This window comes from Pantherophis guttatus, chromosome 13, assembly GCF_059756535.1.
Source record: "Pantherophis guttatus breed Tessera chromosome 13, ASM5975653v1, whole genome shotgun sequence".
Lineage (NCBI taxonomy): Eukaryota > Metazoa > Chordata > Lepidosauria > Squamata > Colubridae > Pantherophis > Pantherophis guttatus.
The window spans coordinates 5,835,395-5,862,890 of NC_142075.1; the positions used below are offsets into that span (position 1 = coordinate 5,835,395).

General features: G+C 47.2%; 2 protein-coding genes across 4 annotated transcripts in view; one reads left to right on the plus strand and one right to left on the minus strand.

Moving 5' to 3' along the window:
- Positions 1-17,249, minus strand: part of HACD3 (3-hydroxyacyl-CoA dehydratase 3) — a 32,147-nt gene extending 14,898 nt beyond the window's left edge. The window contains exons 1-4 of the mRNA XM_087877783.1: positions 17,096-17,249; positions 14,068-14,110; positions 11,219-11,292; positions 1,782-1,946 (exon numbers count right to left, since the gene is read on the minus strand). Coding sequence (XP_087733909.1) covers positions 1,782-1,946; positions 11,219-11,292; positions 14,068-14,110; positions 17,096-17,176 — 363 coding nt within the window. The 5' untranslated portion in view covers positions 17,177-17,249. The remainder of the gene's footprint in view (positions 1-1,781; positions 1,947-11,218; positions 11,293-14,067; positions 14,111-17,095) is intronic.
- Positions 17,250-17,259: 10 nt separating this feature from the next.
- Positions 17,260-27,496, plus strand: part of DPP8 (dipeptidyl peptidase 8) — a 46,177-nt gene continuing 35,940 nt past the window's right edge. Inside the window, exons 1-2 of one of the 3 annotated variants that reach the window (XM_087877781.1) lie at positions 17,260-17,358; positions 23,629-23,905. In XM_087877781.1, the coding sequence (XP_087733907.1) occupies positions 23,644-23,905 (262 nt within the window). In that variant the 5' untranslated portion in view covers positions 17,260-17,358; positions 23,629-23,643. Of the gene's footprint in view, positions 17,359-18,503; positions 19,179-23,349; positions 23,544-23,628; positions 23,906-27,496 lie in introns of those variants that run through there. The other 2 variants (XM_087877780.1, XM_087877782.1) reach the window with 2 other exon arrangements.

Consider the following 27,496-nt stretch of genomic DNA (forward strand, 5'->3'; position numbering starts at 1 on the left):
ATTAGCAATTTTATGATGTTTGTGTATCTATATTTTTCTTGACTGTACACCGCCTTGAGTCCTACGGGAGAAAGGCAGTATAGAAATATAATAAATAAATAATAAATAAATATAAATCGAACCAATAAATAAATAAATAAATTTTCACACTTATGGCCGTTGTAGCCTCTCCATGGTCATGTGATCAACATTTGGACACCTATTTATGACCGTGTCCTGCGGTCATGCTTTTGTGACCTTCTGGGAAAGCCAGATTCACTTAACAACCGGGTTACTACTTTAAGAACTGCAGTGATTCCCATAACAAGTGTGGCAAGAAAAGTCATAAAATGAGGCAAAACTCAGTTAAGTGTTTCACTTAGCCACATAAATGTTGGGCTCAATTGTGGTCGTATGTCGAGGATTCAGAATATCTGTACTCTGTTATTCTGAGATGCTTTCACAAACTGGAAAGAAAAACCTAGAGCCATCTCCCCAACTTTAAAGCCGTATTTAAGCAACAGAAGTCCTTCATGCCTTAACAACTCAAATCCGCATAGATCACCTATTTTTGTTTAGCGACAGGCTGCAAGAGTGTTAACAACTGTGGCAAGAAAGGCCATAAAATGAGGCAAAATTCAGTTAAATGTTTCACTTAGCAACAGAAATCTGGGGCTCAATTGTGGTCATAGGTCGAGGACTATCTGTATTTCTGTACCTCTGAGACAGAAAAAAAAAAAAACACTTTTGCTCAACTTAAATGGAAAGCTGGCAAATGGCCCAGGGCTGCTGAGAGGCCCGTTTTCTCCTCCAAATGCCAAGGATTAAAGTACAAAGTGATAACAAGATTTGGCAATTTTTTTTCAAGCCCCGAGCTCTCCTGGATGTTGGCCAAAAAAAAATACTTAAAAAAATAAATAAAAGGAAGACACGATCTTGCAAGATTTTGGTGATCTGGCCTGATCTCAACTGAGCACTAACACGTCAAGAAATATCAGAATTGTGAAAGTTTACCAGCGCTTACACAAGAACACAGGTATTGCACAAGATCGGTTAATTTGGAAAGAGTCGTGTTTCTTTGTTTTTCATTCTACTTTTTAATTTAATGCTGGGGTTCTGCGGATGCCAGCTAAGAGTTACCTGGGGCAAATTCATAATGTTATATATGACAGTTGCACCGGTTTTCAACTGCAAGATTTAAGAGACATCATCCAAAGCATTTTTTTTAGACCTGGGAAAATACCACACTTATAAGGACGGGTTTCCCAACCTTGGCAACTTTTAAGACCCGTGGACTTCAATTCCCAGAGCTCTCCATTTATTAGCGTCATGACTTATGACTGTAACGGACAGGCTCCATTAAGGTCATAAGTCAAGGACTACCTGCAGAATGCTGAGTACAGCACATGAATTACAGCCTTTTTTTTTTTTTTTAATTTGATTTATATGCCGCCCTTCTCCGGAGACTCAGGGCGGCTTACAATGCGTTAAGCAATAGCCTTCATACTTTTGTATATTTTTTACAAAGTCAGCTTATTGCCCCCACAAACTGGGTCCTCAATTTACCTACCTTAGAAAGGATGAAAGGCTGAGTCAACCTTGAGCCTGGCAAGATTCGAACTTACTAATTGCAGACAGCTGGAGTTAAATTACAATGCATTAGTCTGCTGAGCTATCCAGGCTCTTGACGGGAAGGTTTGGGCAGATCTGACAGGTGGGCTCTGGGCTGAAAAATTCTTTCCTTAATGTCCACTGGAGAAGTCCTCTCTTCCCGACGTGCAGTGTCAGCCACCTGCCCTCACCTTGGCCTTCAGTTCCAACTCGGCATCCGATTCGTCCAGCCATCGGTCAAAATCCGGAGCGAGAAACAGCGGACGCTTCTCCTGCTTGGTCAGCCTCTCCCACCAGTGGCTCTCCTTCTTCTTCACCGTGATGTTCAGCTGCCTTTGGGTCACTTTACACACCGGCTGAAAGAGCAGGAGGGGCGAGAAAGCAGACACCCGTTTAAGGAAAAGGCAGGGGTGGGATTCAAAAATTTTAGCAACCGGTTCTCTGCCCAGTTGTCGGGGGGGGCGCCTACTCGGCCCCCTGAACCATGGTGGGGGAAGGCGTTTTCGCTCTCCCCAGGATCTAGAGGCTTTTCTCGAGCCTCCGGGAGGGTGAAAACGGTCTCCCCCGGGCTCCAGAGATCCTCCGGAGGCTGGAAACGAGCCCGTTTCTGGACTTCCGGTAGGCCCGTTTTTCACCCTCCCCAGGCTTCGGAGGCTTTTCTCAAGCCTCTGGGAGGGTGAAAACAGCCTCCCCCCAGGCTCCGGAGCAGTGGTGGGTTCCTCCCGGTTCGGTCCGGTTTGGCCGAGCCGGTAGCGGTGACGATATGACGTCACTGAATCGGTTCTCCCCCTCCCGCCCTCCCACCCCCCCCACGTTATTCTTACCTTTTATTTGGCCCCACCCCCAATCTATTGCTGCCTCCTGAGTCCCAGCTGATGACTAGAGGGAAAAAAACTGTTTAAACTCTTGCCGCGGGGCTTCAAAGGACCGTCCTACAGCTGATCAGTGTTAAAAGTAAACAAATGAGTCGGGTCGTAAGTGCGAGGACCAGTCGTAAGTGCAAGGACCTTCCAGAAATGACTCTGACCAGCTAGCCATGCCTACCTAGTCACATGATCTCCAAGCCACACCCACAAAATAAGCCACGCCCACAAAACCGGTAGTAAAAAAATTTAGAACCCACCCCTGCTCCAGAGGTCCGTTTTTCGCCCTCCCAGAGCCTCTGCGCAGGCGCTGCACTTACCAGGCATCCAAAATGGGCCGCGTGGAGACTCCTGGGAGGGGAGGGGAGGGGGGGGAGGGTCAGCCAGTCCTTGCAGCTACCGGTTCGGGGAACCAGATTAAAATTAAGATCCAGTTCTCCCAAACTGGTCCGAACTGGCTGAATCCCACCCTTGGGAAAAGGGGCTTCGGTGAAAATGCACCTTTAAAAAAAAATAGCAGGCTATGCTTGAACATGGTATGCCTGATGGGACGTTGCAAATACAAACCAGAAAGTGCACCATTGCAGCTGCCATTTTGACTTTTTTGACCACACAGCACTAACCTTCCCAATAAATACACGTAGTCCTCAACTTTCGACCAAAATTGACCCCAAAATTTATGTTGCTAAGTGAGAAACTTGTTCAGTGAGTTTTGCCTCATTTTACGTCCTTTCTTGCCACAGTTGTTAAGTGAAACACTTCAGTGGATAAGTTAGTAACCCGGTTGTTAAGTAAATCTGGCTTCCCCCATTGACTTTGCTTGTCAGAAGGTCGCAAAAGGGGATCACATAACCTCGGGACACTGCGACCGTCATAAATATGAATCAGTGGCCAAGCGTCTGGATTTTGATCACATGACCTTGGGATACTACAAAGGTCGTAACTGTGAATAATGGTCATAAGTCACTTTTTTCAGTGCTGTTGTAAATTTGAACTGTCACTCAATGAACTATTGTAAGTTGAGGACTAGAATAGAATAACAGAGTTGGAAGGGACCTTGGAGGTCTTCTAGTCCAACCCCCTGCTTAACAGGAAACCCTACTACCTGTATGTGTTTTCCAACATGCAACATTTTCCTGTGGATGTGGCCTTCAAACTGAACCCTTATTATGGGGCCAAGAAAGACAAAACTGTTCATAAGAAATAAGAAGTGACCGAAGTTAAAATGGTACTGAAAAACTGTGACTTATGACCAGTTTTCACACTTACGACTGTTGTAGAATCCCCAGGGTCACGTGATCAGAATTCAGACACCTGGCAACTCATATTTGTGACAGTTACAGTGTCCCAAGGTCCCAAGATCCTCTTTTGTGACCTTCTGAGCATACTGCAAAATCCCCATTCCCATCCTACACCAGGGGAAGGATATTGCAAAATCCCCATTCCCTCCCCACTCCAGGGAAAGGATACTGCAAAATCCCCATTCCCTCCCCACTCCAGGGGAAGGATACTGCAAAATCCCCATTCCCTCCCCACTCCACGGAAAGGATACTGCAAAATCCCCATTCCCTTCCCACTCCAGGGGAAGGATACTACAAAATCTCCATTCCCACCCTACTCCAGGGGAAGGATACTGCAAAATCCCCATTCCCACCCTACTTCAGGGGAAGGATACTACAAAATCTCCATTCCCACCCTACTCCAGGGGAAGGATACTGCAAAATCCCCATTCCCTCCCCACTCCAGGGGAAGGATACTGCAAAATCCCCATTCCCTCCCCACTCCAGGGGAAGGATACTGCAAAATCCCCATTCCCACCCTACACCAGGGGAAGGATACTGCAAAATCCCCATTCCCACCCTACTCCAGGGGAAGGATACTGCAAAATCCCCATTCCCTCCCCACTCCAGGGGAAGGATACTGCAAAATCCCCATTCCCACCCTACTCCAGGGGAAGGATACTGCAAAATCTCCATTCCCACCCTACTCCAGGGGAAGGATACTGCAAAATCCCCATTCCCACCCTACTCCAGGGGAAGGATACTACAAAATCTCCATTCCCACCCTACTCCAGGAGAAGGATACTGCAAAATCCCCATTCCCACCCTACTCCAGGGGAAGGATACTGCAAAATCCCCATTCCCTCCCCACTCCAGGGGAAGGATACTGCAAAATCTCCATTCCCTCCCCACTCCAGGGGAAGGATACTGCAAAATCCCCATTCCCACCCTACACCAGGGGAAGGATATTGCAAAATCCCCATTCCCACCCTACTCCAGGGGAAGGATACTGCAAAATCCCCATTCCCACCCTACACCAGGGGAAGGATACTGCAAAATCTCCATTCCCACTCCACTCTGGGACCAGCCAATGACGGTATTTGCCAGTTCTCCGAACTACTCAAAATTTCTGCTACCGATTCTCCAGAACCTGTCAGAACCTGCTGAATAGCATCCCTGCTTAGGATCATTTTTCAGCATCCCCCATGGTCATGTGATTTACGTTTGGATTGCTTGACAACTTGGTTCATATTTATGATGGTCCCAATGTCCCGGGTGTCATTTGCGGCCTTCTGACAAGCGAAGTCAATGGGGAAGCTGGATTCACTTAACAACTGGGTGACTAACTTAACAACTGTGGTAAGAAAGGTCGTAAAATGAGGCAAAACCGCATTAACTGTTTTGCTTGGAAATGGAACTTTGGCACTTAATTGTGGTCGGAATTGGAGGACCATCTGTATAATTTCCAATTATTTGGGGGAAGACTGTGGCGTCCTTCAGTGATTCAAAACAACTTAGCTTCTTTATTTTTTTCCTGGCTGTTGATCCATTTCAACCTATCTGGCCAGAAAAGGCACTACGCAGAGACAATCTGACCATCGTGTGACTGTACAATTAAATATAAAATTATGCAAAAATAATTAAATGCATTGGAACTCTCTGAAGATTATCACACTTTTTAGGTTTGGGAGCATGTCTGACGAAAGTTATGAGACTTTGAGCAATGGTTGAAATCTCCCTGGATCAGGTGATCACTTAACTGATACTAGATTTGGCATTTGGGTGAGATTCCGCCTATTTTGAATTAAGGTATGAGTCGCAATTTGCTTTCTGGAATGAGTGCATGGCTTCTCCTTGGAAAGGTTTTAGTGTCTACAGTGACAACAAAACTTTTAGCGCCAAAATTGGAATTACTTCAGAACTAAAGCAAGCAGTAAATTGCTACAGAAGACCATTAAAATCAATCCAAATCTGTTGTAGGGAATTATCAGATTAACAGAGTTGGAAGGGACCTTGTAGGTCATCTAGTCCAACCCCCCACCCAAACAGGAGACCCTACACCATTTCTGACAGATGACTGTCCAGTCTCTTCTTGAAAGCCTCCAGTGATGGAGCTCCCACAACCTCTGAAGGCAACTTCTGTTCCATGGGTTGATTGTTCTCACTGTCAGGAAATTTCTCCTTATTTCTAGGTTGAATCTCTCCTTGGTCAGTTTCCATCCATTATTCCTTGTCTGGCCTTCAGGTGCTTTGGAAAACAGCTTGACCCCCTTCCTCCTCTCTGGGGCAGCCCCTCAAATATTGGAAGATGCTATCCCTGTCTCCCCTGGTCCTTCTCTTCACTAGACTAGCCATGCCCAGTTCCTCCAACCGTTCATCGTATGTTTTAGCCTCCAACATGAAACTGATATATTATTGACTGCGAGGAACTCTCTAGAACAAGGTGTCCAACCTTGGCCATTGTAAGACCTGTGGACTTAACCAGGCTGGCTGAGGAATTCTGGGAATTGAGGTCCACAGGTCTTAAAGTTGCCAAGGTTGGATACCCCTGTTCTAGAAACAACCATCCTTAGCTACCCATGCCTGAGACACTATTGTCAGTTTACCATAGTCACTTTAGATGGGGAACATGGGCCCTGGGAAGACACGAGCTGAGGAAGGCTGCTGGAGGGTCCAGAAATAACTTTCAAATCAAGATATATAAAGCTTTCTGGTTTTACCCAGGAACAAACTAGTTCCTCATAAGACTGAGGTCAGGAAAACAAACAGCTTCTCCAGAAACCAGGTTATTCTGGGTCAGATGGGTTGTATACACACACACACACACACACACACAGAGAGAGAGAGAGAGAGAGAGAGACAGAGACAGAGACAGAGACAGAGACAGAGAGACAGAAAGAGAGGGAGGGAGGGAGACAGTGAGAGACAGAGAGAGATAGGGAGACAGAGAGAGAGGGAGAGAGAGACAAGGAGACAGAGAGAGGGAGAGAGAGAGACAGAGACAGAGACAGAGACAGAGAGACAGAAAGAGAGGGAGGGAGGGAGACAGAGAGAGACAGAGAGAGATAGGGAGACAGAGAGAGGGAGAGAGAGACAAGGAGACAGAGAGAGGGAGAGAAAGAGAGAGAAAGAGAGAGAAAGAGAGACAGAAAGAAAGGGAGGGAGGGAGGGAGGGAGGGAGACAGAGAGAGAGAGAAAGAGAGAGAGAGAGAGAAAGAGAGAGAGAGAGAGAGAGAGAGACAGACAGACAGACAGACAGACAGAAAGACAGAAAGAGAGGGAGGGAGAGAGAAAGAGCAACAACCAGCTGTTTGGTGACTGGACAGTTGAATTTAAAGATGGTGCAATTACCAAAAGTGTACAAGATCAGGCTTTTTCCTAATGTTCCCCTGGATTTTGTACATTTTATTTATTACAATTGAGTTTGCCATATGGTCATTTCTAATTGAGCCAATCATTGGCCTGTATTTGCCAGGATGCTTAAATTTCACTCCAGGCAGTTAGAATAGAAAATAGAAAATAGAAAATAGAAATAAATAGAAATAGAAATAGAAATAGAAATAGAAATAGAAATAGAAATGTAGAGTAGAGTAGAGTAGAGTAGAATAGAATAGAATAGAATAGAATATCTCACTTAACAACAGAAATTTTGGGCTTAATTGGTGTCATAAGTTGAGGACCACCTGTACAAAGTAATATGAAGAAAGAAAAAAGAAAAAGAAATCACAGAAAAAGGAAGAAATGCAAGAAAAAAAAAGTTGAAGAAAAACAGGAAAGAAAAAAGATAGAGAGAAGTGGCTTCCGATATTCTTCACAGCCATAATAAGTACAAATATATTTTAATTTCTCTCTCTCTCTCTCAATTTACTCTTCTTTCTGTACCCTATCTGATCATCAAACCATAAATCACACATTTATTTATTTTTTTTGACATTTTCATGCAAAAGGTCCTTAAAGAGGTTTCCAGTCACCAATAAATGCAGATACAGTCTTTTTTCTAATAAAAAAAATCAATTTATTCATTGCAGCAAAACCTGCCAACTTCGCCCTGCGTAGTGGGTGGTGTCAAATCTTTCCACCTCTGTACACATAGTAATCTCGCCACGTACGCTATGGGCCTCCTGCCCTTATTGCTGACCGCACAAACTTGCCTACAACTTGCAGGGCCTGAGATCTACACGGCGGGCAAACTTCATGAGCCACATTCAGGAGAGGCTGGAAAGACCAGAATTTCTAGTCTGGGTGCAAATATGATCGAGCAATTCAGGGGAGCCCATTCTATCTGGAGGGCGGTTGGATCATTTCATCACACCTTCCAATGCAATTGTGGTTGCTATGTGTCCATCATGCTTGTATCCAAAGAGCCAAAGCTTCTGCAATAAAACCTAGATCCAGTTCTGTGGGCACAAGATCCCTGGAAATACCAGCTGGGCTTTTTCAGAAATCTGATGTTTGATAAGGATTCTTGCTGCAATGTTCTATTACACAGAGGTGTCCAACCTTGGTCACTGTTAAGATGTATGGACTTCAACTCCCAGAATTCCTCAACCATCCAACCTTGGCCACTGTTAAGATGTGTGGACTTCAATTCACAGAATTCCTCAACCATCCAACCTTGGCCACTGTTAAGATGTGTGGACTTCAACTCCCAGAATTCCTCAACCAGCCAACCTTGGCCACTGTTAAGATGTGTGGACTTCAATTCACAGAATTCCTCAACCATCCAACCTTGGCCACTGTTAAGATGTGTGGACTTCAACTCCCAGAATTCCTCAACCATCCAACCTTGGCCACTGTTAAGATGTGTGGACTTCAACTCACAGAATTCCTCAACCAGCCAACCTTGGCCACTGTTAAGATGTGTGGACTTCAACTCACAGAATTCCTCAACCAGCCAATCTTGGCCACTGTTAAGATGTGTGGACTTCAATTCACAGAATTCCTCAACCAGCCAACCTTGGCCACTGTTAAGATGTGTGGACTTCAACTCACAGAATTCCTCAACCAGCCAACCTTGGCCACTGTTAAGATGTGTGGACTTCAACTCACAGAATTCCTCAACCAGCCAATCTTGGCCACTGTTAAGATGTGTGGACTTCAATTCACAGAATTCCTCAACCAGCCAACCTTGGCCACTGTTAAGATGTGTGGACTTCAATTCACAGAATTCCTCAACCAGCCAACCTTGGCCACTGTTAAGATGTGTGGACTTCAATTCACAGAATTCCTCAACCAGCCAACCTTGGCCACTGTTAAGATGTGTGGACTTCAACTCACAGAATTCCTCAACCAGCCAACCTTGGCCACTGTTAAGATGTGTGGACTTCAACTCACAGAATTCCTCAACCAGCCAACCTTGGCCACTGTTAAGATGTGTGGACTTCAACTCACAGAATTCCTCAACCAGCCAACCTTGGCCACTGTTAAGATGTGTGGACTTCAATTCACAGAATTCCTCAACCAGCCAACCTTGGCCACTGTTAAGATGTGTGGACTTCAATTCACAGAATTCCTCAACCAGCCAACCTTGGCCACTGTTAAGATGTGTGGACTTCAATTCACAGAATTCCTCAACCAGCCAACCTTGGCCACTGTTAAGATGTGTGGACTTCAACTCCCAGAATTCCTCAACCATCCTTGGCCACTGTTAAGATATATGGACTTCAACTCCCAGAATTCCTCAACCATCCAACCTTGGCCACTGTTAAGATGTGTGGACTTCAATTCACAGAATTCCTCAACCATCCAACCTTGGCCACTGTTAAGATGCGTGGACTTCAATTCCAAGAATTCCTCAGCCATCCAACCTTTTCAAGTTTAAGATGTGTGGACTTCAACTCCCAGAATTCCTCAGCCAGTCATGCTGGCTGAAGAATTCTGAGAGTTGGAAATCCACAAGTCTTAAAGTGGCCAAGGTTGGACATCCCTGCCATTTCAGAAGACACAAGTTCTTTCTGGAACCCCCAAATACACAGAAATACATTTTCCCCCCAAAAAAGTCACATGCAAAATGTGACCTTCCTACAAGCCCATCAGGAACGGTGCTATGAATGACTGAATTTAATTGTTGCTACTCTTTAAATGATTTGCTTGTATTAAATAACTTAACTCTGTGTTTCTTAACCTCGGCAACGTTTAAGTTGGGTGGACTTCAAGTCCCAGAATGCACGCTGGCTAAGGCATTCTGGGAGTTGAAGTCCACACATCTTAATGTTGCCGAGGTTGACAAACAGTGACCTGGCTGATATCTTGCATGCCGTATCAGATCAAGGAGGTCAAAATTCATTCTGGGTTCACTCTGTACTAATATGTAATTGTTGTCCTGCTAATGCTTAACTGGGTGAGTTAAAAACCAACTGACTTCATTCACTCAACAGGCCAAGCCTGTTTAGGATTAACACGAGGTGTACGTCAGGTAAATTACATGGGGTCAGAGTTGGCTTGCTGTCAAGGTTCCAATGAGCCTCGAGCCAAGCTTCAAAAAGAAATCCAGTTATTTATTAGGAGCTCCATGTCTTCCCAGATGCAGCCAACTCTGACCCCACATAATTTACGGCCCTAATCAGGACCCTGTTTCCCCACTCCCCCCAGGGTGTGTCATCAATCACAGTCACCAATGGAGCAATTTCGCGGGTTGTAGAGATCACTCTCCTCCCGCCGCTGTGGGTAACCCTGGGAGACAGCCTTGAGAAAAATACGTCTGGAATGTGCTCTTGTCTTTGGCTGCCGTGCTGTTTTGTCGGTTTCTCATGCCCCTTGCCTATGGCAACTCAAGAACAGGCCAGGGATGCTTTGCGAGTTGACAGTGTATTTGTGTAGGTCAGGGGGCAAAAGGCTGGCTTAGCGTTTTCTGCTTTGATGCTTTTGGGGATCTCCAAGAAACCACTCTTAAGGTGTAAACTTGGCCTGCATAGATGCATTTATAGGTCCATAGAAATCAAGTGGCATACAGGTAGTCCTTGATTTACAACAATTCAATTAGTGACCACTGGAAGTTACAACGGCACTGAAAAAAGTGACTTATGGCCATTTTTCAGACTTAAGACCATTGTAGCATCCCCATGGTCACGTGATTTACATTCAGATGCTTGGCAGCTGACTCATATTTATGACAGTTGCAGAGTCCCAGGGTCATGTGACGGTGATCCCCTTTTTTGCGACCTTTTGACGAGCAAAGTCAATGGGGAAGCCGGATTCACTTAACAGCTGTGTGATCCACTTAACAAATGCAGTGATTCCCTTATCAAATGTGGCAAGAAAGCTCGTAAAATGGGGCAAAATTCACTTAACACATGTCTCACTTAGCAACAGAAATTTTGGGCTCAATTGTGGTCATAAGATGAGGACTACCTGTATAGTGGAAAAGTGATTGAATTTATTGAACTGTGCTCTTAACAGTCCCAAAATAAAATGTTGGGCATCTTTTAACACATTGATATATATATATATATATATATTATTAGACAGCAAGTAATTAACTCTTACCTGAGGGTTTACTGGATTCAAGAACTCAATCTGGAATGTGTAAATATTATCCCCTTTAGCTCCATGGCCATGAGCTAGAAAACCAAAAATATGCATCCTATTTTTAAAATTCTGCAAAAAACGATCTTTGAATTATAGCAAATCGGATCCTTCTCTAATTAGACACTAGCAGTTTCTAAGGAGACTTTCCAAATTAAATGTCAAAATGTCACGTTTCTCTTGAAAAGGGGGTGGCGGAACAGCAGCACGGAGAGAAGGAGAAGCTCGGAGAAAGAAGCATAATTTTGAGATCGTTTAGGGAAATAATTATTAAACATTCAGGCTTGAGCCAGTGGTGAAATCTAAAATTTGTTACTACCAGTTCTGTGGACGTGGCTTGGTGGGGGGGAGGTAATGTAACTGGGTGGGCGTGGCCAATTATTATTATTTTTTAACTTTTAAAACCATTTTTTCTACCACCTCTCGGGCGAAGAGGTTGTAAAAAAATGCTTTCAAAAGGCTCTGACGATCCCAGCTGAGTTGCCTGTTCGGCAGAGACTTTTTTTCTTTTAAATGCCTCTGACGATCAGGTAACTCAGCTGGGATCGTCAGAGACATTTAAAAGAAAAAAATTTTTTTTTCTTTTAAATGCCTCTGACGATGCCAGCTGAGTTTTTTAAAAAGCCTCTGCCGATTAGGCAACTCAGCTTGGATCGTCAGAGGCATTTAAAAGAAAAAAAGGGTTTTTTTCTTTTAAAAGCCTTTGACGATCCCAGCTGAGCCTCATGATCATCAGAGGCTTTTTTTTTTTTTTACTTTTAAAAGCATTTTTTCGGTCGAAGAGATTGTAGAAAAAATGCTTTTAAAAGTAAAAAAAAAAGCCTCTGATGATTGTGCGGCTCAGCTGGGCACGGGCGGGGGGGGCAGGGATTTTTGCTACCGGTTCTCCGAACCACCCGCCTCCCTTGCTACCGGATCGGGTGATCCGGTCCAAACCGGGAGCATTTCACCCCTGGCTTGAGCCCTTGCACGGATATAGACACAAGACAGAGAGAGAAAGAGGGAATCATTCCATCAAAATAGAGCTGGAAGGGACCTTGGAGGTCTTCTAGTCCAACCCTCTCATCTCAAGCAGGAGACCCCCATACCATTTCAGATTTCAAATTCAGAAAGTCAAACGGTTTTTTTTTTTTTTTCCCCCAATACTTCAAAAGCCTTCATCCGACAGCACGCGAGGCTTTGCGAAATGCGGGAGAGCAGGTTTTGCAAAAGAATGCAAAGGCACTTTTTTCCATAGCAAATAAACATTTACATAATTGTCCTAGAGCAGAGGTCTTCAAACTTGGCAGCTTTAAGACTTGTGGACTTCAACTCCCAGAATTCTCCAGCCAGCATAGTTATGTTTGAAGACCTCTGTCCTAGAGGAATGTGAGCTCCTGTCCTAAAATCCAACGTCAAAAGGAGTTACGGTTATCTTAACACTGAGCAAAAACAGGGCAGGTATGAAAATTTTATGGTCTTATTTAAATGAGGTTCTACTGTAGAAGGCATCTGTTTGAAAAACACCAGACCTAGGGCTGGTGGGAATAAAAAATTGTTTGTTCTATGATTCCAATCACACGGTATTCCTCAATTTACGACAATTCATTTAGTGACCTTTCGAAGTTACGATGGCACTGAAAAAAAAAAGGGACTTATGACCGATTTTTATGCGGCATCCTATGGTCACATCATCAAAATTCAGCTGCTTGGAAACTGGCATGTATTTATGACGGCTGCAGTGTTGCCGGAACATGTCATCACTTTTTGAGAACTTTCGACACGAAAAAGTCAACGGGAAAGCCAGATTCACTTAACAACCATTTTACTCACTTAACAATTGCAGCCATTCCCTGAACAAACGGCGACAAGGAAGGTCGTAAAATGAGGCTAAATTCACTTAACAACTGTCTCGCCTTGCAACAGAAACGTTGGGCTCAACTGAGGTTGTAAGTCGATGACTACCTAAGTTTATTTTGGGAACACATCCGTTACGTTTTATAAATGATCGTACACACATCAGGAGACCTATTTTACACATCAGAATTCAGTGGGGTTGCCCAACCCAGAACGAGATAATCTTTGAGGGAAGTGCAAGAATTAAATCGGGATCGATATATTAGTGGGAACTAATCAAGGAGAGAAGCAACTTAGAACTAAGGAGAACTTTCCTGACAGTGAGAGCAATTAATCAGTGGAACAACTTGCCTCCAGAAGTTGTGAATGCTCCAACACTGGAAGTTTTTAAGAAGAGGTTGGGTAACCATTTGTCTGAAGTGATGTAGGGTTTCCTGCCTAAGCAGGGGGTTGGATTAGAACAGGGGTCATCTTGTTGACCTTTCGGACCTCAGGGACCACTAAATTCATAATTTTAAATCCCACGGACCACTAATATGAATTTTTTAAAAAGATAAATAGTATTTAGTGCAATATAAAAAATGCAAATAATTTTTCTGCGGACCACCAAAATTTTCTCGCGGACCACCAGTGGTCCCCAGACGACTGGTTGGTGATCACTGGACTAGAAGACCTCAAAAGCCTCTTCCAACTCTGTTATTCTATTCTATTCTATATTGTTAGGTGGTTTGGTTCTCTCTCAGTATAAATGCTATTTCAAAATCCCAGGAATCTTAAATAAGCAAAATGAAACTTCGAGTGGATTTGCAAAGACTGATTTAATCTTGAAAGGATCTGGCTTGTAGGGTGAAAAACTCCCTGGAAATTATTATTGTTTCTTTATCATTTACAATTATAATTTATAATGCCTTTATAATAGTCACTTTATAAATCGAAAGATATTTTTTATGATGAAACAGTGAAAACCGGTTTACCTTTAAAATGGAGCACATTATCCGTAATGGTAATATCAGGATCCTGGGGGGGTAAAAATAGAAAGATGGTTACTTGTGTTTCAATTACAGGTAGTCCTCGACTTACGACCAAAGTTATGACAGACCTCTCTGTGGGTGACCCATTTTACGACAACTTCCAACTGTAATGGGCCGGCTCCATTACCGTTGTAAGTTAAAGACTACCTTCTCCTTCTCATTTTTTCAATCAACAGAGATTTGTGCATACTGCACCGTTCTGGGTGGAATACAGGTAGTCCTCGACTTACGACCACAATTAAGCCCAACATTTCTATTGTTAAGTGAAACATTTGCTAAGTGAGTTTTGCCCCGTTTTACGACCTTTCTTGTCACCAGTGTTAAGTGAATCCCTGTAGTTGTTAAGTTAGTTGTTAAGTTAGTTGTTAAGTTAGTAACACGTTTGTTAAGTGAATCTGGCTTCCCTGTTGATTTTGCTCGTCAGAAAGTTGCAAAGGGTTATCACTTGACCTCCTGACACTGCAACCGTCATAAAGATGAATTAGTTGCCAAGCATCTGAATTTTGATCACGTGACCTTGGGGGACCCTGCAACGGTCGTAAGTGTGAAAAATGGTCTTAAGTCACTTTTTCCAGTGCTGTTGTAACTTCGAACGGTCATTTAAGTGAATTGTTGTAAGTCAACAACTACCTGTAATGACAAATGTAAAAGGGAAGACACCCTGCCTTCCAGGTAGGTCCACTCAGGGTCCAAAAAGTCAAGATGGCAGCCACAACCTCATGATCAACGTCCCATCCTCCTTTTAACACCGGTCACCCAGGAAAAAGGAAGAGTGGGTTTCCGTTGAGTGTCGGTAGCTGCCATCTTAACTGTTTCAAGTCACTTCTTGCCGACACCCTGGGGGGCAGCCATAAAACGGAAAGGACTGGCCGTGCCCCAATTGTTTTGCAAAGTAGCAACCTTCAAAGCGAATTTCTTAAGCAGGGCCTTTCACTTTTTGGCTCGGAGTTTTCAGAAGGCAGAAATCTGCCAAGGGTGCCACTCTGCACAAAACTAATAACGACACAAATAATTTTATTAATAAAGGAGAATATTTGTAGCTCAGGGTTGACATGAGGGGCCCTTGGTGCTCTCTGAGCTTGGTGGTTTTCTTGCAGAGGTTTCATTACTCAAACTAGGTAACATCATCAGTGCTAGTAGAGAGTGGGGTTTGTGAGTAGGGAGGAGGAGGAGGAGGGGAGAGGGGAGAGAAGAAGAAGGAGAAAGAGAAGGAGAAGGAGAAGAAGAGGAAGAGGAAGAAGAAGAAGAGGAGGAAGAAGAAGAAGAAGAAGAAGAAGAGGAGGAGGAGGAGGAAGAAGAAGAAGAGGAAGAAGAGGAAGAGGAAGAGGAAGAGGAAGAGGAAGAAGAAGAAGAAGAAGAAGAAGAAGAAGAAGAAGAAGAAGAAGAAGAAGAAGAAGAAGAAGAAGAAGAAGAAGAAGAAGAAGAAGAAGAAGAAGAAGAAGAAGAAGAAGAAGAAGAAGAAGAAGAAGAAGAAGAAGAAGAAGAAGAAGAACGGGGTCCTTGGTGCCACCAGAAGATAAACGGACCACAAACCACCCTCCTTACTTGCACTGAGGATGTTACCTACTTAGGGTAATGAAACGCCTGCAACAAAGCAAGCAAGCTCAGAGAGCACCAAGGAGCCCTAATAATTTTATTCTTCTCCGGCTGGCATTTTCCTCTGCAACCTCTTTGAGGCTCTTTGGAACAAGAAAGCAACAAATCCTTTCCCAAGGCCAGGTCGGAGCAATTTTCTAAGCATTTCAGATTCCCATGTACTTTTTTAAAAAAGTAGTGGTGGTGGGGGGGTTGTTGTTGCAAGGAATGCTTTTCAGCCTTGCTACTTCCCTCTGAGGCTCACCCTCCTTTGCAAAACGTGTGAATGGACCCTCTGCTTTTAAATCCACCAGAGCCTGGTGGCTCAGCAGACTGATAGCATTGTGATTAACACCAGCTGTCTGCAATTACTGCAAGTTCGAATCTCACCAGCCTCAAGGTTGACTCAGCCTTCCATCCTTTCAAAGGTAGGTAAAATGAGGACCCGGATTGTGGGGGCAATAAGCTGACTTTGTATAAAATATACAAAAGTATGAAGGCTATTGCTTAACGCATTGTAAGCCGCCCTGAGTCTCCGGAGAAGGGCGGCATATAAATCAAATTAAAAAAAATAAAAATAAATCAAGGTTAGGGGTAGCTTTGAACCCTCCCAGATCCCTCTTGCCAGCATTTGGCAAGGCTCTTGTGAATGCGTGGGGATTCCAAAGAGGACGGGGGGGGGGTCCTCACTAACTATCCTGCATGCATGTGGTTCCCCCCACATTTTCCCCTTCCTCTTTTTTGCCATTTCTCTTCCCCCCCCCTTTCTAGCCAAACCCAAGCAGACCCCCACCGAAGCCTAGGAGCCTTCCCGCTCAACCCCCCCAGCAAGACCCTGGAGGCAGAAGGCACCTCCTCCTCCATCCCCCCACTCCATGCCCTCCCCTTCTCTTTCACCCCCCCCAACCCCCCCCCCCCAAGGAAGCCTAGCCTGGTCCAGGGTGCCCAGGGCGTCATCGATGCCCACTTGCCTGGTGGGGGGATGCCATCCATGGAAAGGTGCTTGCCCACGGAACCCCCTCCCACCAAGGAAGTCGCAGGGCAGCACCAGGACTTGGCATGCATGGGAAATTGGGAGGGGGGAGCTTATGTGTGCAGGGTACCAAATGTGGGTCCCCCTCCCTTGGATCCCGTGCATTCACCTAAGCCAGGCCAGGCAGGCACGGGGTGCCCCCTCCCCACACACACCCAGCCACGAACGGCCCCGATGCCAGCGCAGCCCCCAGCCTGCCACCCCCTCCCCACGCGTGCTTGCTTCCCACGCAGGGGGCGAGGCGTGGAAGGGCAGGGCAGGGCAGGGGGGCTCGGAGCGTGGGCACCACCAGGCAAGCCCCCCCTCCCACTCTCCCACCCGAGGGGCAGCCCCCCCTCCCCTTCCTCCCCTCCCCCGGCTTACCTGCACGTCGCTGAGCTCCACGCGCAGGTAGAGCTCGGGATGCCGCTGCGCCCAGTGCACCTGCGGGGTCAGGCTCGCCATCGCGCCGGCCGGGAGGAAGCAGCCGGGGGAGGCGGCGCCAAAGGCGGGGAGGCTGCGCTGCTGCGCGCCGGAGGAGGCGGAGGAAGGGAAGAAGAAGGGAGGCCGGGCAAATCCCCGCCCGGCGGCCGCAGCAGCCCCGCCGAGAGCGCCTCTCCTGCCGCGGCGGCCGCGCTTCTCGCCCAGTAAGTGCCGCTGCAGCCGGGAGGCGCCGGGCCGGGGCAGGGCAGGGCGAGGGGCGCCGGGGGGCACTGACTCAGCCCCGGTGGGGCAGCCCCTGGGCAGCGATGCCAGGCTTGGGCACCGGGCAGGAGGAAGGGCAGGGCGAGGGGCGCCGGAGGACGCTGGCAGAGCCCGGGCGGGGGTCTTCTGGGCAGCCCCGCTGGGGACTGGCAAGACACGGGGGCGCTGCCAGGCTTGGGCTCCCGAAGGCAAGGCGGGGGGCTCCCGGGGGGCACTGACTATGCCCCGGTGTGGCAGCGATGCCAGCCAGCCTTGGGCAGCCGGCAGGAGGAAGGGCAGGGCGAGGGGCTTCTGGGGGGCAGCGGGGGGGCGCACTGGCCGAGTGAGGCAGGGTGAGGGGCGCCGAGGGGCACTGACTATGCACCCCCTGGGCAGCGATGCCAGCCTTGGGCAGCCGGCAGGAGGAGGGGCAGGACGGGGGGCTTCCGGGGGCGCTGATCAAGCCCGGGCGGGGGTCTTTCTGAGCAGCCCCGCTGGGACTGCAAGCAATGGGGGGGGGGGTGATGCCAGGTTTGGGCATCCGAAGGCGAGGCGGGGGGGCTGTCGGAGGGCACTGACTAAGCCCGAGTGGGGCTCCCTCCGAGCAGCCATGCCAGGCTTGGGCACCGGGCAGGAGGAAGGGCAGGGCGAGGGGCTTCTGGGGGGCAACGGGGGGGCGCACTGGCCGAGCCCGGCCGGGGGTCTTCTGGGCAGCCCTGCTGGGGACTGGCAAGCCACGGGGGCGCTGCCAGGCTTGGGCTCCCGAAGGCAGGGTGAGGGGCGCCGGGGGGCACTGACTAAGCCCTGGTGGGAGACCCCCTGGGCAGCGATGCCAGCCTTGGGCAGCCGGCAGGAGGAAGGGCAGTCCGGGGGCGCTGATCAAGCCCGGGCGGGGGTCTTTCTGAGCAGCCCCGCTGGGACTGCAAGCAATGGGGGGGGGGTGATGCCAGGTTTGGGCATCCGAAGGCGAGGCGGGGGGGCTGTCGGAGGGCACTGACTAAGCCCGAGTGGGGCTCCCTCCGAGCAGCCATGCCAGACTTGGGCACCGGGCAGGAGGAAGGGCAGGGCGAAGGGCTCCTGGGGACCAGTGGGGGCGCTGACCGAGTCCGGGTAGGGCAACCCCTGGGCAGGAGGATGGGCAGGGTGAGGGACGGCGCGGGGGGAGCGCTGGCCGACCCCGGGCGGGGGTCCTTCTGGGCAGCCCCGCTGGGACTGGCAAGCAATGGGGGGGGGTGATGCCAGGTGATGCCAGGCTCGGGCGCCCCAGCAAGAGGGAAGGCAGGGCGAGGGGCTCCCGGGGGGGGGGGCAATGAGGGGCACTGGCCGAGCCCAGATAGCCCCCACCTGGAAAGCAATACCAGGCTCGGGCACTCTGGCAAGAGGGAAGGCAGGGCGGGGGCTTCTGGGGCGGGGGTCCTTCTGGGCAGCCCCGCTGGAAAGTGGCAAGCCACGGGAGCTCTGCCAGGCTCGCGGGTGCCCCAGCAAGACGGAGGGGATCCGAGGGAGACCCCCGGGGTGGATTGCACCCCACTCATCCCTCCAAGAGCTCCAGGCGGGGACCCCCTCGGGCTGCCCAGGCAGGGGTTTTCCCTGCAGCTGCGGGCGCGGCTCCCAGCCTGGGCTTCCTCCGTGCCCGGCGGGGGCGGTGTGGGCAGGAGGGCACCGGGGTAGAGGGGTGGGGAGGCGGCTCCGGGGCTGGGGAGCGGAAGAAGCAGCAGCCCCGGGCAGGGTCGGGAGGAAGCCGGAGCAGCAGCAGCAGCAACGGCGGGCGAGGCCAGGCAAGGTAGTGCCCTCCGCAGCAGCCGGGCAGGCGGCTCCTCTGCTCCGTAGGGGGGTGGGCGCGTGCCAGGCTGGGTGGGGACGATTGGACTCTTCCACCACCATTTCTGCAACCGCGCACCGACTTTGCAAGCCCCCCACTCCCCGCTCAGGAATTTATGGGAGGGTCCCCTAGCTGCCCCCGTCGGTAGGTGCCTGCACCGACGCCTCCGGCCATGCCAGGGGCTGGACAAGCTGCCAGTCCAGGCATGTCATCGTAGCCCCCCACCTCCCACCCGTGCAAGTCACCTGTCCCCCAGCATGAAGGGGGCTCCCTCCAGGATCCCTAAAATTCCCTACCCACATGGGAGCCTATCCTAACCCTATAACTGATCCATGGGATGGGAGGCATAGGGTATATCATAGCCCCCCCCCCTCCCGCCAGTTTCCTGCTCCCCACCACCCCCCACCCACCACTAAAGGGCTCTTGCGGGATAGAATAGAATAACCGAGTTGGAAGGGACCTTGGAGGTCTTCTAGTCCAACCCTCTGCTTAGGCAGGAAACCCAGGTGTTCCGAGAGATCTGGCATTTCCATTTGGGTCAGCATGAAAAGTCACAACCCAGTGGTCTCATTTTACTCCACCCCTCCCCATATTTTCCGAACTACAGGTAGTATATAGTTCACTTACATCCACAATCGGGACCAGAATTTAGTCTGTAGTTAAGTGAGCTGCGCCCGATGTCGCAACCTTTATTGCCAAGGTTGTTAAGCGAATCACGTCGTTAAGTGAAATGTCATTAAGTGAATCTGGATACTCCCATTGACTTTGCTTGTGATCTACGTGACCTTGGGACACTGCATCCGTCATAAATACGTGCCAATTCCCAAGTGCCCAAATTCTGATCATGTGACTATGGCAGGGGTGGGCAAATGTGGCCCTTTGACAACCTGTGGACTTCAACTCCCAGAATTCCTGAGACAGCTGTCTCAGGAATTCTGGGAGTTGAAGTCCACAGGTTGTCTAAGGGCCACATTTGCCCACCCCTGGACTATGGGGATGTTGACACGGTCATAAGTGCAAGATTTGGTCATAAGTCACTTTTTTTCAGTCCCATCGTAGCTTCAAACGGGCACTAAGCAAATGGTTGTAAATCAAGGACTACCTATATTAATTACAATGCAGCCATCGATTTGAACATAGAAAATCTATTTTGCCTTTGGATGGGGTAATTTACCCCCAGGCCCTATTAAAAGAATAACCAAACAAACCACTTTATGAAAACTTTGTCTGTGCTTATAGTTTAAGGCATGTTGGTTTGGTCAACACTCATTCAATTATAACAAAGCATTAAACTGTAATTCGACAAAGCCGTAAGTCATTATCCTCATTAAGTAATAATTACTTCATTGTTTGCACCGTTAGGAAATTTCTCCTAAATACTAAGGAGAAATTTCCTAGCTGTCCAATGGAACAGCTAGCCTTCAGAAGTTGTGAGTGCTCTTAAGGCTTTTAAGAAGAGACCGGACAGCCATCTGTCTAAAATGGTATAGTGTTATAAACCAGGAGCCTGGTTTAGCTCAACAGACAGAAGTACTGTAATTTAACACCAGCTGTCTGCAATTAAAGTAAGATCAAATCTCGCCAGGCTCTAAGGATGGAAGGCTGGCCTGGCCTAACTCTCCTCTTTTAAATTTTTAATTCGTGATTTTATAAATTGGGTGTTTTAATCTGTGTTTTGGCCAAAATATTTAATAATTTTAAGGGATTTTTAATATTTGTATTATCTGTATTTTATCTTGGCTGTTCACCGCCCTGAGTCCTTCGGGAGTAGGATGGTATAGAAATTTGATTAATAAATAAATAATAAATAAATAAATAAGGTAGGTAAATTGAGGACCCAGTTTGTGGGGGCAATAAGCTGACTTGTATAAATATACAAAAGTATGAAGGCTATTGCTTAACACACTGTAAGCCGCCCTGAGTCTCCGGAGAAGGGCGGCATATAAATCAATTTAAAAAAAAAAAAAAAGTGTTTCCTGCTCTAGCAGGGGGGTGGACTAGAAGACCTCCGAGGTCCCTTCCAACTCTATTATTCATGTCTTTCAGGCCTGTGTTTACACAAGGCTACCAACCTAACAGGGACGCGGTGGCTTTCAATTGAGCTTGTCAATTGAAAGTTCGGCAGTTCAGTGGTTCAAATCCCTACTGCCACGTAATGGGGTGAGCTCCCGTTACTTGCTCCAGCTTCTGCCAGCCTAGCAGGTTCGAAAGCACGTAAAAAATGCAAGTAGAAAAATAGGGACCATCTTTGGTGGGAAGGGAACAGCATTCCGTGCGCCTTTGGCATTGAGTCATGCCGGCCACATGACCACGGAGACGTCTTCGGACAGCGCTGGCTCTTTGGCTTTGAAACGGAGATGAGCACCGCCCCCTAGAGTCGGGAATGACTAGCACATATGTGCCAGGGGAACCTTTACCTTTACCAGCCTAAGCTAAGCCATTTTCTGGGGTTGCTTGCACAATCTATGGGACACTCAACAAACCCAGCAGGCTGCATTCAGACAACCAGAGTGACCTATCCAATGAACACCAGCAGAACAGAGGATGTTTGAAAAATCAGCTTCTCCACTTGGTTGGTTGTGTTATGCCAATCCAGACATAGTCGACAGAATTGGACATCTCCTGAAACTTAAAACAAGACGGAGAAGCAAAGGCTATCAATTATTAGGCCTTTTTCAAGCCCCTCGGAGCATCTTCCAAACATTTTTTTTTTCATTTTAAGCAAAACAATACTGGATAATTTTCATTGCTTTTTCTCTTTTTACACATTTTTTTAAAAAAACATTCACGTATTTTTAAATTTCCCATGATTTATTTCTTAACCACAATCCTTACTAACTCTGGAGATAAAATATACAATGCAAAAACTGAGTACAGTAACACACTAAAACATGTTAACAGGATCCGAGAAAAAACAAAAGGCCTAAAACATGGAATTGATGTTTTGACTTTTTATGTCTTGCAATCTGCCCCAAGACTTTCGCATAGGCAGCATACTGACAGGTTTGCCATAAATAGATAAATAGACATAAATAGCAATTTATTTAGACCTTGCTTTTCAACCAGGCCTGTCACAAGGAAAAATGAGACCCCTTACAGCCAATCTTTTCATTTTTCCTTAGTTGTAATTTCTTCAATGAGTGTCAGCTCCCCAGAATTTATGAGAACAGTGACATACAAGTGGAATAATAATAATAATAATACACGTAGTCCTCGACTTACAACAGTTCATTTAGTGACCTTTCAAAGTTAAACGGCACTGAAAAAAAGTGACTTACGACCGTTTTTCACAGTTACGACCTTTGAGCCATCCCCATGATCATGTGATCAAAATTCAGATGCTTGGCAACTGGCTCATATTTATGACCGTTGCTGTGTCCCAAGGTCTTGTGATCCCTTTTTACGACCTGACAAAGTCAATGGATTAACGACCATGTTATTAACTTAATCAGCTGCAGTGATTCACTTAAGAACCGTGGCAAAATGGGACAAAACTCACTTAGCAAATGTCTCACTTAACAACAGAAATTTTGGGCTCAATTGTGGTCGTAAGTTAAGCACTATCTGTAATAGTAATAATGATAGGTGGATAAAAATCCCAAATCTGGCTGATTGTGTGACAAAACATAATAACAACCAGCTAAAGAATTGATAGCTATAATTTACATTGTTGTGAACAGTTAATTATGTGATGATACCTTTAATGTCATTAAACAACATCTGCCTACCCCACGTACTTGGGAAGGACTCGATAGGTGGACAAAAATACCAAATCCAGTCTAACATCTGGCGGATTCTGACTAACCAAAATAATAATACAAAATTGAGTGGTGCAGTAGCCCAGTGGTGGAACTCTCGCCTCACAATCAGGAGGCTGTGAGTTCAATCCTAGGTAGAGGCAGCTATTTCTCTCTCTGGGCACAATGGGAATATATCTGCTGAATATAACTCTGCATTGGTGACAGGAAGGGCATCCGGCCAATAAATACTCAGCTCCATTCAGTTGCCCAGAGTCCACCCCACAAGGGATTACAGAGTCTTTAAAAGAAGATGATAATAATAATACAAAGTGGACTTAATATCCCAGAGGGTTAGCCTGGAGCATGTACACAATTCAGAAATGAGAGAAGGAATGTTCAGTGGTCTTCGGAGTTCCCAGAAGATCCCTTGTCTACCACTGAACATTCTTTCTGGAACATCCCAAAGAAACCGTCGATGCTGGTAGATCTCACCTGCCATAAAACAGCTTTCCAATCATCTGAAGATGTTCTCCAGGTTTTTGAGCGACGCTCCAGGTTTCCTCAACCTGAGTCAGAATGGAAGGAGGTGGTTGAAAGCTCTTGAAGGAAGACACAGGGTCGAGTAGCTAGGCAGTTTAGTAGAGGAGAGTTTTGATGTATTTCTTCCCCAGAGTCCAAGATGTGTGATGGCATCAGCCGTGAAGACTGAGCAACCCAGCCTGGAAATCTTTGAGACGGCCGAGCGCAAGGAAAATGTGGCGGCCGTCGAGGAGACGGCCAAGCTGGAGCCATATTATGTGGAGAGATATTCATGGAGTCACCTGAAGAAGCTCCTGGCAGATACCAGGAAATGTCACAGCTGCCTGATGGCCAAGGCACCCCACGACTTCACGTTTGTGAAGAGGAATGACCCGGAATGTCCTCATTCAGACCGGGTGTACTACCTGGGTGAGTTGACTCTGTCCAAAGGGACAGGATATTAGGCACTGACCCAGGGGTGGAATTCAATTTTTTTTACTACCGGTTCTGTGGGCGTGGCTTGGTGGGCATGGTGTGGCTTGGTGAGTGTGGTAGGGGAAGGATACTGCAAAATCCCCATTCCCACCCCACTCCAGGGGGAAGGATACTGCAAAATCTCCATTCCTTCCCCACTCCTGTGGTCAGCCAGAGGTGGCACTTGCCGGTTCTATGAACTACTCAAAATTTCCGCTACTAGTTCTCCAGAACCTGTCAGAACCTGCTGGATTTCAACCCTGCACTGACCTCTTTCATGGCCATTTTGGCTTGGCATGGTGTCTACTCTAACAGAGAGAAGGACTACAGCAGTGTTGGCGAACCTTTTCAGCACAGTGGCCAAACCAGAATATGTGTGCATGCACGTGTGGCCTTAGCACTGGAAACCCGAAGACCAACTGGCCAGCACACACATGCCTGTTTTGGGGCCTTTTTTGGCCATTTGCAGATCGTTATTTGGGCTTTTTTCAGGCCGTTTTCCGGACTGTTTTCCGGGTTGTTTTCCGGGCTGTTTTCAGGCTGTTATTTGGGCCATTTTTGGGCCGTTGTTGGCCCGAAAAATGGCTGAAAACAGCCAAAAAACACCCTGATAACAGCCCAAAAAATGGCCGGGTTTTGGGCTGTTTTGGGGGGCATTTTCAGGCTGTTTTCCAGTGCTCCGGTGCCCACAAAGACCACATGTGCCCTGGAAACCAGAAGAGCAGCTGGCAACGGTGCGCATGCCCACAGAGAGGGCTCTATATGCCACCGCTGGCACACGTGCCATAGGTTCACCATCACACAACTAGAGTCTTCCGGTACTTGACGGCTGTCAGAGAGAAGAGGGGCTCAGCCTTTTCTCCAAAGCATCTGAGGGCAGGATAAGAAATAACAAATGGAAACTCACCAAAGAGAGCTCCAACTTAGAAATAAGGAGAAATTTCCTGACAATTAAGCTTCCAGAAGTCGTGGATGCTCCATCACTGGAGATTTTCAAGAAAAGATTGGATAACCATTTGTCTGGAATGGTGATGGCTAACCTTTTTGCCATCGCATGCCAGGAGAGGGGGGGTGGGGGAGGGTTGCGCGCGCACGTGCCCACGCGCATGCGCACGCAACCCCACCCACCCCCGCTCCTGGCGCATGATGGCCTGGTAGGCCTGTTTTTCTTTCTTACCTGGTTCCAGATCCTCTCTATGCATCTGGGAAAGGCGAAAACAGCCTTTCCCACTCCTTTGGAGGCCCTACGGAGGCTGAAAGGGCCCATTTCCCAACTCTCGGTGGGACAGGAAGTGACATTTTTTGCTGTCCCCAGCCTCCAGAACCTCTCTAGGAGTCTCTAGGAGCCTCTCCAGGACTCTCTAGGAGCCTCTCCAGGACTCTCTAGGAGCCTCTCTAGGAGCCTCTCTAGGAGTCCCCCCGGCTCTCCAGAGGCAGGAAACAGCCTGTTTCCCTACTTCTGGTGGGCCCAGAAGGCCCGAAAATCAGCTGGCCAGCGCGTGCATGCGCCCCAGAGCTGAGCTGGCGTGCCCACTAATATGGCTCCGCGTGCCACCTGTGGCATGCGTGCCATAGGTTCGCCATCACGGGTATAAGGTCTCCTGCCGCGACAAGTGGTTGGACTAGAAGACCTCCAGAGTCCCTTCCAACCAGTGGTGAAATCTAAAATTTGTTACTACCGGTTCTGTGGACGTGGCTTGATGGTGGTGGGGGTAATGTGACTGGGTGGGCGTGGCCAATTTTTTTTTTTTACTTTTAAAACCATTTTTTCTACAACCTCTTCGGCGAAGAGGTTGTTAAAAAATGCTTTCAAAAGCCTCTGATGATCCCAGCTGAGTTGCCTGATCGGCAGAGGCTTTTTAAAAAAGCCTCTGCCGATCAGGCAACTCAGCTGGGATCGTCAGAGGCATTTAAAAAAAAGGGGGGGGTTCTTTTAAAAGCTTTTGACGATCCCAGTTGAGCCGCGCGATCATCAGAGGCTTTTTTTTTTTACTTTTAAAAGCATTTTTTGGCCGAACAAATTGTAGAAAAAATGCTTTTAAAAGTAAAAAAAAAAAAGCCTCTGATGATTGTATGGCTCAGCTGGGCATTGGGGAGGGGCAGGGATTTTTGCTACCAGTTCTCCGAACCACCCACCTCCATCGCTACCGGATCGGGTGATCCGGTCTGAACCGGGAGCATTTCACCCCTGCTTCCAACCCTATGTTCTACTGTATGAGCCGCAAACCGAACGGTGATAAAGAGAACCTGAAAGTAGGAAATAACATTCGTTAAAACGCTATTTACGTGCAGTAAAAGCCGAATGATTGCCTCCTATTATTTATTTATGCACTCATTTGCCATGGATAAGCCAGCCCAGTCTGCTGTAGCACAATAAACAAGGCCTACAGAAGACAACAGTAAACAAGTTGAATGTCAGGTTTCGATGTCATCTCAAATAAATTGCACTCCCAAACAATTAATCTTTGCTAAAATATTCCATTTATTGAGTACGACAGATCTGGCCCCGACTTCGTCATAGCCGATACTAACCCTCTGACCCCCAAACCCTTCCCTTTCCGTTCCCCAATTCTCATCTTTTCATTGGCCATCTTCCAAGTCAGCTTCTGACTTCACCCCACAGGAATGTTTCCCCTCCCATCCCATCTCCTAGGGGATATTATCTACAGAGAAAATAAGTAGGTGAAAAGTCAAGCCTCGTCTCCTCCTTTTTATGGCAGCATCAGAATGCTGACATTGAAAACAAAAAAAAAAATGACATGGTCGACCAGAACATCTGGAAAGAAAGACAGTAACATCCATTTGAAAAAAGTGATTGTTGCTCAACCACAGAACATAGAATAATAATTGGTTTGGAAGGGACCTTAGAGGTCTTCTAGTCCAACCCCTGCTCAAGCAGGAAACCCTATATCATTCTGGACAAATGTCTGTCCAGGTACCATTCTTTTGAAATAGTCACCATTCTGGCTTGGGGGGGGATGAGCCAGATGTTAAAGGTTTGGTTTAAGAGAGCCACCTAAATCTTGTATGGGTTGAGTCTCCCAGTGGGCTGGTGATATGAGAAAGAAGATCCTGGATTCCACCAGGAAACATGGTTTAATTAAAGTGAACTGGAGCAGGTGGGTGGAGCAGGTTCCTAGATAATCTCATCCTTATGATTTTAATCATTATTTTGTTGCTTTGTATCACCCACAATTGTTTTCTTTTTAAAGATAATACATTTAAATAATAATTGAAAAGAAAGTCAGAACAGAATCTAGACTAAAGAGAGGTTTCATGTATGAAGGCTGCAAAAAGGGGTCTTTTCAGTCCCTGCCCATTTTGTGGAATTTTATTTTATTTATTTTTATTTTATTTTATTAAATTTCTATACCACCCTTCTCCAGAAGGACTCAGGGTGGTGAACAGCCACGAGATAAAACACATAAATACAAAAAATTTAAAATGAATTAAAAACGAATTAAATAATTTGGCTGAATTTAAAATACCCCATAATTTAAAACAAATTAAAATTTACATTTAAAAAATTTACATTTAAAAAGGGGA